The sequence below is a fragment of the Nestor notabilis genome, unplaced genomic scaffold, assembly GCF_000696875.1.
Source record: "Nestor notabilis isolate BGI_N333 unplaced genomic scaffold, ASM69687v1 scaffold19102, whole genome shotgun sequence".
NCBI classification, from domain to species: domain Eukaryota; kingdom Metazoa; phylum Chordata; class Aves; order Psittaciformes; family Psittacidae; genus Nestor; species Nestor notabilis.
The window spans coordinates 77,422-92,809 of record NW_009917401.1 but is presented as its reverse complement, the minus strand read 5'-3'; the positions used below and the strand labels follow the sequence as shown (position 1 = coordinate 92,809).

Here is a 15,388-nt window from a genome sequence, read left to right as displayed (position 1 = left end):
CTTGGTGAACCTCCACTGGACTCACTCAAATATGTTGATGTCTTTCTTATGTTGGAACTGACACATTATTTCCATATTAGTCCAGTTTTTTGGATTGCTGGGTAAAAGGGAATAAATTGAGCTCCTTGTGCTCTTGAAAAACATGAAAATTCAGAATCAAGGAAGAACATGAAACAAATCTGGAGCCTATTTAATTTCTGCTAAATATGAAGAGAAGGCGCTCTCATTTCCATCAGAGCTCCCTGGCAAGTCCTGTCACCCTTATTTAAGAAATCCTTTCTCTAAAAAATGACAGCACGTTTTTCCCCTTTATTTATCTCTCATTTCACAAAGATACATAATACCTGCAAAAAAAAAAAGTTTTTGGAATTGGCAATCAGCAGTATGTTTCAGTGTGAAGAAAAAGAAAAGCTTAATAAAATTAAAAGGTAGACAAAGCAAACAAAAATGAAAAGAACCCCACCAACTGACTCACTACAGAAAGTTTGCTCAAAATTTCTGATACAAGGAATAATTTAGAATTTAGAGGCTTGAAATACATGAATAACAACAATACAGACTTACATTAATTAGGATAAAGTTCAGATAGGGATTTGTAGACATCTCAAGCACAAGGAACAAAGCAACACCTTCCTCTGTCAGGGAGATTACTTACAGGCTTGTGACTGGTGGAAGGCTTGTTAACAGGATTGTGGCATTTTATAGCAGGCCAGAGAGCTACTGCTGGAGAAGATGGGTTGGATTTTCTTAGGTAATGGTTCTGCTGGACGGACAGGAGCCAGCTTGCTAAACACAGAGATCATGAGGATCACTAGGTATAAAATAAACTTTGGAAGGCTTGTGTGCCCTCAGTTAAGTACTGCCCAGATCCCCTTTCTCATTCCTTTCACATGTTGCTGGCTTTGGGTTAGCTTAAAGAACGTCCCACTCTACCTCCTTTGTCTCCTATACCAGTGGATGTCTCAGGGGAGCAAAAGGGTGAAAGAGGGAATTTTCTGAGATGCTGATGAAATATGGATAAATAAATAAGACTGTGTTTCCTTCTCATATTCAAAATGATAGTGGGTGAAGCATAAGCAAATTTCTCTTTCTGTGTCTGTTAGCAAGAACACACATCTCAGGACTCATTTCTCTCTGCATGATGGTGCTGCGATTGCTGGTCAGATGCTACGGTGATGTTTTAAAGAGGCAGGACAAGACAGATCTGTGTTACAGCATCTATGTTTGCCATTGCTGAAAGCCAAATTACAGGCAATAAGAACAAATGAGCGCTTTCTAGAGGGTGAATGAGTCTGTGAATGTCATGGTTGTGTAATATATTTTCCATAGTGCGCGCATTCATCCTTACTGATTCTGCATACTTTCTGGATTCATGGTGAATTCACATTTAGATCGAAGATCCCTAATTTTTCAGCAGATCTTCCTGTTTCTGTCGTTCTCCTCTTAGTCTTGTTCCTCACCTTTCCCACCTTCCCCTTACTCCATATATGTCTAATGTTGTCTTTCTATTGATCTTTGTTTTTCTCACTGCTGATGTTGTCCTGCAGCAAAGTTGTCCTCACTAGCACCAGCTTCTGTAACTGGTGGCTTTGAAACTCAGAATATTTCAGAAACCCTTGTGCTTCTTTCCAGGGCTCATCTTTTAAAATTAGGAAGTGCCAGTGGATGTGGACTAATAGCAGGTTATGCTAGGAAATTTTTAATGTTACAGCAGAAATTGCTGTGCAGCTATTTCAGGGTTATGTACTTGAGTTGTTACATGGTTGGTAAAGAAATATGATAAAGAGATAGTAGGACTTAAATAGTGCAACAAGAGCATGACTGGAATGCTGTCTCTTCTCGCAACATTGTATTTTTGTCAGCTAAATAATGACAATACTGAGTAAGAGGCTTTGGGGACTGATACTGTAAAGAAGATGGAACCAGGCTCTTTTCAGTGTTGCCCAGGGACAGGACCAGAGTCAGTAGGCACAAGCTGAAACACTGTAGGTTCCCTCTGAATATCAGGAAACACTTTTTTACTGAGAGGGTGACCAAGCTCTGGCACAGGTTGCTCAGAGAAAAGAAATTAAAAAGATGTCTAGACATGTTCCTGGTTAAGTGGCTCCAGGTGTCCCTGCTTTAGCATGGGGATTGGATCAGATGACCTCCAACCTCAGCCATTCTGTGGTCTTTTGTTATTTTCCCAGTAATGAGAAACTTTTACGGAAATCTCTATCCTTTACTGCAGTTCTGGTAAAGCTAATGAGGAAGATATCATGTAATTGCGATCAACTATTTTAACATTATGTAATCTGAAACTGTTAAGAGATAGAAAAGCAGGCTGCACCATCAGGGCGAAAACGAAAGCTGTTTTCAGCTGCAAAACAGATGAATGAACATTGCTGTTGCTACCTGCTAATGTTGATGTAAGTAGTGAATCTGCAGCTACACATGGGACATCTAATAGCCATTTGTGAAGGAGAGTAAATGGTGTTTTTTAATTACATCATTATATTACATAGAAAAGGACAGAGCTTTCATGATGTCGGGACCCTGACTGAGAGTCAGGTGGTTATCTGGAGGTGATAAGGTGAATCTGAACAAGAAAACTAAACTGATTGAAAGAAGGTTGGTTTTTTTTGTTGTTTTTGTTTTGTGGGGTTTTTTGGGTTTTTGGTTTTTTTTTTTTAATTTATCTTTCTTTTGTTCTTCAAACAGTGGAAGCTCTACATTTGGGAACACTGATGGCAGCACATGGTTATTTCTTTCCAATCTCAGACCATGTTCTAACGCTAAAGGATGATGGCACCTTTTATCGATTCCAGGTAAGTGTTTTCAATACATTCTTAATTTGTGCAAATGAAGGCTCATATTAAAGGTTTTACGCAAAGGTTTGTTACAAGTTTTAACCATACTTTGTCTCTTATGTAACCTAGTAAATAATGGCAATTCAAACAAAGTAGTATTGAAGTACTGTATATTCTCCAGACAATTGCAGACAGATTTCTACATTGATCTCTCAGTCCCATTGCATACAAAAAAACATGCAGATGCTTCAGAACAAGTTGGAAAGATGTGTATGTATGTCTATACCTACATGTATTACTCAGGTACCTACATAGTTGTATTTCATCGTACTAGATTTCAAACTAAGGGCTTGAGGAGCAGGAGTGTTGCTTTTCTAGTAACAAATATTAGGCTAGAAATTTGCAGAGAAATACCACTTTTGCCTTGAAGCAAATATGCTTGCACAGTATCTGATTATGTATTCAGCAGAAGGAATTAACTTTGCTTGCCATATATCACCACTGGCAGTGGTGGCTGCATTTTGTATTGCTCTTCCTATTAGCTGGTCTTCCTGGTATGTAGCACCAACAGCTGCTCCAAGATCCTCCTTAGAAATTTGTTGCTTTGAAATGAGATTATGATTATCACTATGAAACTGATGATATGAATGCCATAGTAATCCTGCCCTGTTAGTTCTGTGTTAAATACTAACAGAAAAATATCTGGTAGAACGAAGTCCATTGTCTTCAAGATATTGAAGTCTAAGCTTTGTCTTAAATATTGTTCAAGTAAGAAGCTATCAAGAATAAAAGTAGCTGAGATTGTGGTCTTTAAAATGCAGAAGAAAACTGATATATTAGAGACTAATCATAGTCTCAACCATTGTATTACATTAGTTGCTGTACAATACTTTCATCAGTATTTTGGCTTGAGTTCTATAGACCCACATAAGAAAGTCCATAATATTTGGTCTAAAACAAAATCTTAGAGTGAATATAATTAATTATGTGCAGCACAGTCTGTCAAGAAAGACAATGATAATTGCATATGTGCATACAATATTATCGTACTTCCATATGTAGATTCTGTGGGTCAGACAATACAAAAACCCTGTCCTTCAGCAATACCGTAAGTTACGTGTGTATAAGGGTAACACAAAGAGCAGTCACTCCAAGCCTTGTCCCCCAGATTCACACTTATCTTTGATCCTGGAGAGAGGATTTGAAGGAAAATATTTCTTTTTCATGATGCTTGAATTCCCTCAATGTTCAGTATAAAGAAGAGAGGGATGGCACATAGGTGAAGGGATTTACTGCTGAGGGAAAGGCACTGATGTAATGAGTTAAGTGAAAAGTGTAAAGAGTTCATAGAGTGGTTGAAGCTCCAGTTCTTGGTTTGTCTCTCTTAAGTAGTGGCCACATGGAGAAAATATCTGAGGACTTCATTTTGTAGAGAATGGGACTTATTTATAGGAGTGCTGGTCATTGAATTCTGAACAGCTTCTGTCCTGCTTCTGTCTCATCTCAGACGTGTGAAATGAGCACCTCTGCTAGCATGACAATTTGACTGAAGGAAAGTATAGATTAGAATTAGCTGCACTTTGAACAACTATGAGTACTGCAGCTACCCTGCTGTGGGCTTTCCTCAGAGACATCTACAGCCTACATGTTTAGACATGAAGCTTCAGTGAGGGTTAGTTATTAGAATGATATCAGTTGATTTACATAAGTTAAGGATTTGGCACCTATTTGACATGTGCATAAGAAATAAGGCAATTTCCTCAAGCGTTACTCAGTATATATCTGCAGTATTTTGGTTGTTAGCTGCTTTGTGGTACCTTTTGCACTGCTATTCCTATGCTACAATTTTAGCTGTTAATGTATAGCATGAGAAAAAATTCATGGTGGTGTCATACTGTTAACTGGCGTTGTAACAGCAAAAGTTATAACTCCACATTCCCCACCAAAATAAGACTAATATAAAATCTGTTACTGAAGCTGTTAAATTGGAACATGAAGACAACATACTCAATGAGGAGGAAAGTTTGACTGCAAGTGCGTGAATTTTGAACTAGAATAGTTGTTCGGGTGCTTTGGAAGTAGGACCCCCTGAGTATTGGACAGGATTCACAAATTTCTGGATATTTTAATAAAAAGAGAAAATCATGCACCTGCCAGCACTGAAAAGTTCAGAAGCCATCCCTGCAGAGAAATCACTCTCTGTGATACAAAGATCTGACCTACAAAAAACGGGCTAACTACAATAATGTTCTCCATGAACTTCATTTTTTGTTTTCCAAAGAGTGACACATTCCCTCATGACAGTAGAATTAATTCCAGTTTGTTTTAAACAACCTTCTGTTGTATAGAAATAGCTAAAAGCAATGGAGATTGTGCTTCATTTATGCAAACGCCCTTTCACAGGAAAAATTATACTTTTTCAGTTATTCCTCTTGCCATCAGGAGGGCTGTAAAGTTATAGTTATATTGGCTTTTTTTAAATAATGTCTCCTTAAAAATGGTAACAAAAAATTATTCCAGCTCATTCCTTGACCTAATCGGGTGTAATTAGGTTAATTTCTGTGATAACAATTTAATTCAAAGGGGATGGATCTAAATATTAATTGTCTTACAGAGGAAATTTCTTGTTAGTCTCAACAAGGCAAATCCAAAAATTCAGGGACAGTGATACTTTCTGAACTATCTTGAACAGCTGCATTGTGTTTTCCTGGTAATTTAAGCCTGGGACCAAAGAAGGAGCTGAATACCTGCTAACCACCCTCCTCTACCTGAAAGCAAATAGGTATGAGAGGCCCAGATAAAAAAGCAAGTTGCACTTTAGAAAATAGATCTTCCTGGGGCCAGGGATTACTCAATGAGACCTTTCATCTGAGTCCACATTAGTGATAATATGCCAATCCTGGTAAGGAATGCCTGACTGGCCCTCTTAGCTGGTAAACTCCTACAATAGTCTCCCAAGGAAAGATATGTTGATTTTTATTACAAGTTGCACGTGCATTGTAAGTGTCTCAATGTTCATAGTGAAAAAATAATGTTTCCTAATATCTTTTGTCTTTAAGCAAGCTCCTACGATTCTTGAGGCTAATGATAATCACACTCCTATTTTTCTATGAGATTAATTTGGGATTTATTGTAAATTAATTTTCAGAGATGAAGTTTAGGTTCTGAAGTTGTTCTGCAACTTTGAAGATGGAAGGTATCAACACCTGAGAAAAAATGTGAAAATGGGAGCATTTTCTAGTGAAAGCATGCTGCAAAACAGCAGCAAAACTCAGGGATCTTGACAAGATGAAGATTTCACCTGTGAGGTCTTCTGTTCTATCACTGGGAACACTTTCTTGACACATTTAACTTCTCCAGCCATGTTTACCTGTGTCTAAATTGGGGATAAAAATATATAGCAATCACTGTAAGGATCTTTGCTGCAAAAGAGTGTAGAGCATGAAGTGTTGCGGATCCTTGTGTCTCAGGTGGAGTTACATTGCTTCCCACATCTCTCTGAGTCAGCTTTGCTTGGCTGGGTACCACTTGGCTCAGTCTTGGGCCAGGCTCCTGCCATTCTGAATTCTCGGGCTGTGGCTGAACATCACAGCTCTCCAGCCACTCTCCACAGCCTTGCTGGATAATCTGCTGTGCATTGAGGGAAGAAATTTACTGGGAGCCAGGGTTTAGAAATAATAGAGAAGTGGGGATCTTCTGCAGCATTTGGCATATTTTCTTTGACAGTTGCAGGTGCAAGGACTAATTCATTGTCTCTTCAGCTCAGGCTCAGCATAAACAGGATCTGTTTAGGTTTCAAAGAGGGAAAAATAATTTCAAATCCATGTGTCTTTCTGACTACCATAACCATGTCCTTTTTTCTTTTTAAACTCCTTACTCAGGCATGCTTTCTTCCTCACTGCTTTCTGTGCTCATCACCTTTCCAGGTTAGAAAAGTGTCACACAGCCAAAATCTTTATTGTTTCAAAATTCCTCATCTTCTTTTTTTTTAATAATTCCAAGATAACTGTGGAGCAGCACTTGCTGTCATCCTTTCTGCATAGGCTTGACAGTGCTAGACCAGTGATCTTACCCTTTTCTTTTACCAGGAAATCATCTGAGTCAACTGCAGTGAATGTAAAACTGAATGCCCATGAATTTTTCCGTCCATCATGCAAGGCATTTGAGATTGTGTGCAACTATTTTTTTAGCAAAGACTTGGTTTCTGCTGTTTATAAAGACTCCCTGGTGCCTGTGAAAAGAATAGCAGTAATATGCAAAGGAAAGCTTATGAGTGATTTGAATATTCCTCCTTCGTCCCAGTAGTTAGACTTTTAAAGATTTCATGGATTGGAGCAGCTTCAGAAACAACAATTCTTTTCTTATTACTATCAACAAGGGGTAGCTGAAAGATGCTTAATGGTTTTCCTCCTCAGTTTAATATAGTTTAATGCATTGAAATTAAACATGTTTTATAAAAGCTGATGGGTAACACTGATTTTATAAGTGGCTCTTTCATTAGCTCAGACATTATTATTGATTAATTTTTATGGTAGGGCCAAAGCAGATCTATTTGTTTTATCACAGGATTACCCACAATTCATAGCAGCTGCTGCTGCCAATTTGTTTAGTGCAGAATATGTGCTATATTACAGGATTTTGTTTCATATGACTTTATTAATAGGAGGATTATGGATTTCTGTGGTTAGGTTTACCAAATTGTATTAGTCTATAATATGAGAGAGCCAGTTTGTGTTTGTGTGCAAAACCATTTTTCTCCTCAATAGCATAAAGATCCTTGTAACAGCCTGTTTTGTTCTGAATGCTTAAATGGCTCTATGGTCGCAAGTACAGTGCTAGGTAAGCATTATTTCTCCAGCTGCTGACTAGTACTTAATTCAAATTACAGATACAATTAAACAAAGTGCCTTCAAAGTGTACTGATAAAAACTGGCAGCATTATTTCTGTCTGGGCTGATAAACAGTACTTGACTTTGCCCAAACCATTCTACCACCCACCTTCCTGCCGGCTATAAGTGGGATGTCATGGCTAAATGACAAATGTTCCCTGTTTAATACTTGTTCATGACAAACTGCTTCATATTTCCTTCTGAGGAAAAGTAAGATTACTAAGTACAAGAATTCCTTCAGGTTTTCTACATTTCAAAAAAAAAAAAAAAAAAACCCTTGATATTTCATAATCTTCTCTTTGAAAATGATAGTGTTGAGGTACAACATGTTATACCACATCCATAACTCTCCTGGGGAGAATCTTCACTTAATATGATTTCTACATCATGAAACAAAGCACACAGATTTTATAGTATTTGTGCTATAGGAATATGGGATATTGCAAGGGATGTTAGAATTCTTCTACAGTGTACTTGGGATATGTGAAGTTGTAACAAATATTTAAGCCAAACTGTTTTTGCATAGTCCAGCTACAGAGAAGGTAATTTAAGTGGGCAGAGCCTCCTTGCATCGCTGTGAAAGCTTTTAATAGATCAGATAAGAGCAGGCAGCTTTCTCTTTTGCACAAACCTGTTCTCATTCCTGACCTCATTCTGTGCTAACAGGGATCTTCTTATTGGACTCTTTTAACTTCCGAATGTTTCCCTGTTGAATGAGGCAAATCTTCCCGCAGTCTTCATCAATAACCTCTCTAGCAAGTTCTTCTAAGGGATTATTAAATATCTGGACTGTGAAATTGTGTGGAGACTTTTAAAGCAGAAGTGGAAAGATGTAAACTCATCACATACTTAGTCACGTGTTATGTGATAGAACTATTTGAGGGACAAAGTAAAGACTCCATTTGTAGGAAAATCAGGGTTTGGGAGTCAAAGGTTCCAGGGGTTTATGTCTGAGACCTTCTGCAAGCTCAGTGTTAACTTGCTTGATTGCAGAGGCTGGGACAGAAAATGTCTGCACAGGTAAGAGCCCGTGAGGCATTGAGGCTGAGGAGGGTTGCAGCTGGGAGCAGTGGGGATGCACTCAGAATAAACCCCTGAAGAATGAAGACAGACAAGGGGCTGCCTGGAGCACTCGAGGGCTGCCTGAATGGGGGGCCTTGATACACCTTTCCCCCAAGATTTAACATATCATTCTAATAATGGAATTGTACTATCATGGGAGCCTTGTGATGAGGTTTCTCCCTGCGTCTGTTTTCCACCATGAGTAACATTACTTCATATTTACTTTTGTTGCTGTAAGTTTTTACAGGGTTTTACGATTTATCCAGTGTGCATGAGACATGATGAGGTAGATTAAGACCAGAACTTTGACTGTTAATACCAAACAATTAAAGAAGAAAATGTGGCACACACCTTTGGGAAGCCATCAGTCATTTTAGCTACACACAAGTTTATTGTTGATTTATTTTTTCATACAATCACAGCATTGCGAAAATATTTTAATCAGAAACTGATTTTTAATCATGTTCCATTTTCAGTGCCTAGGTTTTTTTAAAGATTTTTCTTGATTTTTTTTTTTTAAACTCACTTTCTGTTTAAGTCTTTATCCTATCCCTTACCACTATTTTTTTTATGCCTTGTTTTAGAATTGTCCTTGTCTCTACACCCACCAATGCCATTTCGTGCTTTGAAAATGAATAATAGTTATCTACTCTTAGAATTCAACTTTATCAGCAGCTGTAGCTGCTTTTGAGTACATATCTTACAGTGATAACATAATTATAGAATCATAGAATGGTTTGGGTTGGAAAGGACCTTAAGATCATCTAGTTCCAACCCCCCTGCCATGCATAGTATGCCTCACACTAGCCCATGTTGCCCAAGGCCCTGTCCAACATAGCCTTGAATACTGCCAGGGATGAAACATTTACCACTTCTTTAGGCAACCTGTTCCAGTGCCTCACCACCCTCACTGTAAAGATCTTCTTCCTTATATCTAACCTGAACTTCCCCTGTTTAAGTTTAAATCCATTACCCCTTGTCCTATCACTACAGTCCCTGATGCTTTATTTACTGTTTCTTTACTTACTGGTTCTTACTGGTCAGAAAGTACTGTAGGACTTTGCCTTATCTACTGTTTATTTCTTATCTGGTAGGAGCTTCACACCGTCAGTGACCTAATATGATTTTGAAAAATCAAAATTTTAGTAACCTTTAGCTTTTAAGGATTCAGAAATAGATAGTTTACTACAATTGTTCAATCTAGAAATCTAGAAAGATTAGAATACAGAAAATTTCATCTATTTCCCTTTTCTGGAAACAGTAGACCTTCCCTTGCTGTAGTCTTCCGAAGCCTTACGAGATTTTATTTTTTTTTAATGACTGCCCGTATTTCAAAGGTTACTGGAATGAATATTTTCACATGTGTAGCTTGCCTTTCAGGTAACTTGCACCCCTTTAAACATCATGCAGGTAATCCAGTACTTCTGATAACTCTTGGCAGTTAGATACTAGATACTATAGAGAGTTAGAGGAGAAAGAGAAGTACCAGAGCAAAGTTTTGTCATAATTTTTACACATATATAACTTACACGCATATACCTTACAATGCTGAGGGACCAGAAGTCATTCCTTAGTTTGGTGAGGCTTTTTAGTGTTCTACAAACAAACACAGTTTACCCATGTGAAAGCACAGTAATTTCTTAAGCATTCTGTGCTGAATTTCAGCAGGCCTCTGACCTGAATTGTGTGACCTCATATAAATATTTCTCTTCCTGTTTTTTGTCCTGTACTTTGCCCTGTAGTCTTATCTTCATATCCAAATTAATTTTGGGCATGTTTGCAGAGCTGATTGCAGGCAGGCTTGAACTTCGTTCCCACTGGGAGCCATCTGGCTGGTGGCCAGCTCCAGCCACATGCAGTGCTTCAGCTGATGAGCTGTATTTCTCAGCAGGTCCCATTAAATGCATCCAAGCACCATTCAGGCAGGGTCACAGCTTGTAGTTCAGACGCAGCTTGTGCCTGCCCAGTTCAGAGTATCAGCAATGAGAACTCAACCCTGCGTGTCATTCCCTGGGCAGAAGGACCTTTATCTGAGCACAGCCTCACTCCTTCTGGAGACGCAAACAAGGAAGGCATCTAATAATCTTCTGTACTTATCTGTACCAACTGTCATTTGAACCCCTTTCTGATATCGTAATGTTTGCATTTTGCTGGGGTTTCTTTTTGACTTCACTTATAATACATTGAAGCCTTTTGACACAACTTATCATCTGCTTTGCTGATTAAAACTTGTGTTCTGTTTTAACTTTTCTGCTTTCATGTCCCTGGTGCAGGAAGGCTTAGACTCATGCTTAGTAGCATGCGCATTAATTTGTGCTTTTGCCATGATCTTTTTTCCATGTTTAGTTGGTTGGAGATTACCAGTAGGAGATTACACTGGCCTGTCGCTACACTTCATCTCTAAAGGTACTTCAGCATTTAGTATGGTCTCTTTCAATAGCTGCCATCTCCTATGTCTTTGTTTCTTGGTGTACTTTCCTGAGAGACCTTGTCTGCCTTTTCTCTGAGCCTGCTGGCACTTATGCTGCTGTGCTCATTTTAGCAGAATACCGGTCTCATCCTGCAGCTGCTTTCACTCCAAGTACTACACAGCTGCAAAGTCTTGCTTATGTATTCTCTAAAGGAACAAAATCTGTTTTACCTGTTCCCTCAAATATATTGTTCAGCTTCAGAAAGGAAAAAGTGTCCTTGGTGCATTTTCACAGTTCTCAGCATTGATCCGAACTGAGTCCCTCTGTTAGAAGCAGTTCTTGCCACTGGAACAGACCTTTTCATCCTTTGGTAAAGCCTTGGCCACCTTTGCCTCCTAGTGAGCTAAAGTGACATTTCACAACATTAAAGATCCTGCCCCCTTTCCCATATTCTGTTTAGTGCTCACGCTCTCTTTGCCATTGATGTGTAAGTCCCAATAAAAAGTTTAATGTGTTATTTTAACTAAATACTGAAAACAGTAATATCAGATTTATCCATGATTGATATATCTTTGAGTGCCTCTCGGAACTATTTCTTGCAGTATTCTTGCTGGCTGGGAATAACTTTTCATGTATGTATGAAACAACAGTCCTATTTTTGCATCACAAACATATAGTTGTGAATATATAGTGTTTCCTCATAGTCTCTGTGAAATGAATGCCCAAAGCAGTTGTGGAATTTGCTCAGAATCAGAAGACAGAATTTATTTTTTAATCTTTGCTGGGATGGGAGTGTATGTAAATTGTCAAGTGAAATCCTAAGTATGTATGAGGAGGTCGAATATGGACTTTGCAGCAAGTATACCCACAATTGAAAGAATATCCATCTCTCTACTTCTGAAAGGGTTCTTCCCCTGTAACTTTCTCCAGACATCCTCCACTATAACTGCTACTTTCCCCTAAATAAAATCTGATCCCCACCCACTTTCAGCTCAGGAGCTGCCTGAGCAGATATGGTTTCTATGTGTTTAGTAACCCTCACTGCATCTTTAGGGGTTTCTCCTTTTTACTTGTGCTTATTCTGGTCACTTTGATTTCAGTGGCACTGCAAAGGAATAGTTGATAGGAGAGTCATTCATTGCTACTTCAGAGCACAAATTAATTTATAAGAAACACATATCAGAGGTCTTTCGCAACACATTTAACCTGAGTAGGCGTGAATGTATCATTCCTTTGCGCCTGTTGCTTTCCAGATTGACATTAAAACTGTTTGAGGGAAGTGGACAGCAAGAGAGGTTTCCATTTTTGCAGCTGGGAGATCTTGGAGAAAAAATAGTAAGAAACAGAGTGAAGCAGAAATTTTTCCTAAGGGAAGCACCTGTGTTTTGAAATACCACTTAGACCGGTCCACGTATTTGATGAGATTGATTCAATTGCTCAAATAAGATATAATTATCTGTCTATGTTTGTATATAAATATATATGAATGTGTTATGTATGAAATACTATAATCCTTTACATTTTATCAAAAACTTGCCATTTTAGAAATTAAGTTATTTGTATGAAAAATGTCTATATGGTCTTATATTCATTTGGTAGAAGCTAATTATTTTAACAACACATTTAGTACAGTTTTAATAAGCATAATATTCAACTAGTTATTGATAACTTTATTGGTTTTCCATTTTTAAAAAATCACATTTTATATCATGTTTGGTAAAAAATTAAAAGAAAAAATACTTCAACAAATGCAAAGAACTTTGACAACTCTGTGAAAACAGGTTGTGCATAGTGGCCTTTTTTTAAACAAATAGAAACAAATAGCTCCTAGGAAAGAGTATTGACCATTAATATATACTAATGAAAATATTCTCCAAAATCAAGAACTGAATGTACCTCAAAGTATCTTTTGTCTTTTCACCTTCTAAGACTGATTCTTCAGGACATGTGAGAGGTGTGTTGCTAGAGAAGATGAAAAAGACAAGCTCGCTACCTAAACTTGTGGGGTTTGTTCCCTTAAATTTAAGAATATGAAGAACGCTTAGTTCTTATTTTTCAATGTTATTCTGACACTAGTGCAATAAACAAGCATACAAAAGTAATTTTCTGTTTTGATGCCAGTTTCAAAATTGTCAAGCTAATGATATAATAGATCTACCAGAAATGTAAATTGACTCTGAAAACCAGTATCAATCCAAGGACTGTATAATACTTGCACTGTCTAACTTGAGTTCCCTACTTTTTTGTTTTGTCTATAGACACCCTATTTTTGGCCATCAAATTGTTGGGAGCCGGAAAACACAGACTATGGTCAGTGTAGAAACCTTTCCTATTTCTTTCGGGAATTATGTATTATATGAATGAAGACATAATTGCAGTCTGTCTTGTTTAACCATCCCACTGTTAAAAACATAATTATATGTCATTTAATTCCTGTATAAGAATTGCTGATATTGAAATGAATGTGTTACTACATTTTTCAAAGTTTATTTAAAGTTTATTGGAAGTCAAACTTGGAGTTGATCTGAGGGTAAAAACGAAAAAAGCCTCAAAAGTCTTCAAAACCTAACTTGCCACTGACATCTGTTTGCTTTGGGAAGTGTAATTATTTACAGTAACTAAGTCTCAGTAAAGCACAGGACACTTTACTGATGGTTGTGCAATAGGTATTTTCAGACCCAAAGATGTACCTAGTTCATATCTCTCATATCTGATATAAGCTATATGGAAAATGATTTATTATGAAAACTAGTATGGTTCTAATATGAACGATATTAGAAAATACCTTGTTTATTTGCCTGTTTCTTGGGGTTTTAATCATAAATTACACATTGAAATTACTGATGTGTGCTTAGGAAAATCGGGACATAAGAGGCAGTAAAGTTTTACAAAAAACCTCACAACAAAATTAGGTGCCTCTGCATACCAAATAGTGGCCTAATTTTAAAAGAAGATGGCTTATCTGTGAGCAGTCTCCTGTTCATTCTAATCCAGACTGTAAGTACTCAGCTCATCTGTAGACCAGGTCACTTATTTAGATAACTAGGTATGCACATGATGGTTTACCTGTTTAAAAACTCAAAATTTGAAAGTCTCTATTTAAAGCTTTTTGGAAATTTAGGTATGTGTTCACTTGTAATATGGATTCAGTTGCAGCCCTTGGGAGCTGAAGACCACCAGGATGGTTCTAATAGATACTTCCTTCCTTCCTGCAGCAGACAGAGTTTAATTTCAAATACATTGCCAAATAAAACAATTTCAAGCCAAGACTCTCAGTAGAGCTGAGTGCATTCAATGTAGAGTTGAAAACAGTGACAGTTTCCTCATCTTATAGAAGGAGAAAAATGTTCATCTTTCTTTATTACACTGAGATTTGAAGATGTACAGCAAAATGTTATTGAAAGCTACAGAGGAAAAGTAATCCATACCACATCTGACTGATTAGCCACTCCGTATGAGGAAATTAGTCTCTGAAGGAGAAATGCTTGATTTACCGCTTATTACAGTGTTTTTCCTTTTCTTGAAACTGTTACTTGCTTTTCTCAGAGGGGCACTCCAGTATACTCTCCTGATATGTTAAAGATCAGAAAGTAATTTACTATGGTTTTAAGAGATGTTGAGTTGATTAACTGTAATATGTGTTACATTACCAGGGGGATTTTAAGAAATAACTATATGCTTAACAGGTCTGAATTTGAGATCAGGCTGAGAAAGTTTCAATTAATATCCTTTAAACTAAACTAGGAGAGACTAACTTTCTAGTCATAGCTGATTGGATTAGCCAATGAATTACACACCTTAGTAAATAGAAATCTTATACAATCTGTCCAGTTTTTGCATGCCAGAAATGCAGAATTAAACTTAGGATCAGTTTTTTCATCATGCAGCAAGGTGCCTTTCTTGGCAGTAAACATACTAGGTTTAGAGCTTTTGAAATGTAAAGATAAGTGGAAAATATGTTGCATTTGGTGAATTTAAGCTTTTCTGTTGCAGAGGCTTGAAGGAAGGGAAAGCCCTAACCCTGCCACCTCATTACTCCTTCTGAGTCAGGAGCCAAAGGTAGCAAACCTGTAAGAAACCCACCTGCAGTTCTGCCATGCAACAGGGTCAAAGCACTAGATTTACCTAAAGTGGCTGTGTGTCATTTGAATTGACTAATGCCAGAGCATTCACAGGAAAATAAGTTTTTAAGACAACTTCTCAATAGTTTTCTTACTAGGATAGCATCTTTCCAGTC

The 15,388-nt window shown here is 37.6% G+C and overlaps 1 protein-coding gene across 1 annotated transcript in view; it reads left to right on the top strand.

Moving 5' to 3' along the window:
* RGS7 (regulator of G-protein signaling 7) overlaps positions 1-15,388 on the top strand; it is a gene marked incomplete at its 5' end in the record, with an annotated part of 124,613 nt that overhangs the window by 56,001 nt on the left and 53,224 nt on the right. Inside the window, 2 exons of the mRNA XM_010009216.1 lie at positions 2,701-2,807; positions 13,410-13,461. Coding sequence (XP_010007518.1) covers positions 2,701-2,807; positions 13,410-13,461 — 159 coding nt within the window. The remainder of the gene's footprint in view (positions 1-2,700; positions 2,808-13,409; positions 13,462-15,388) is intronic.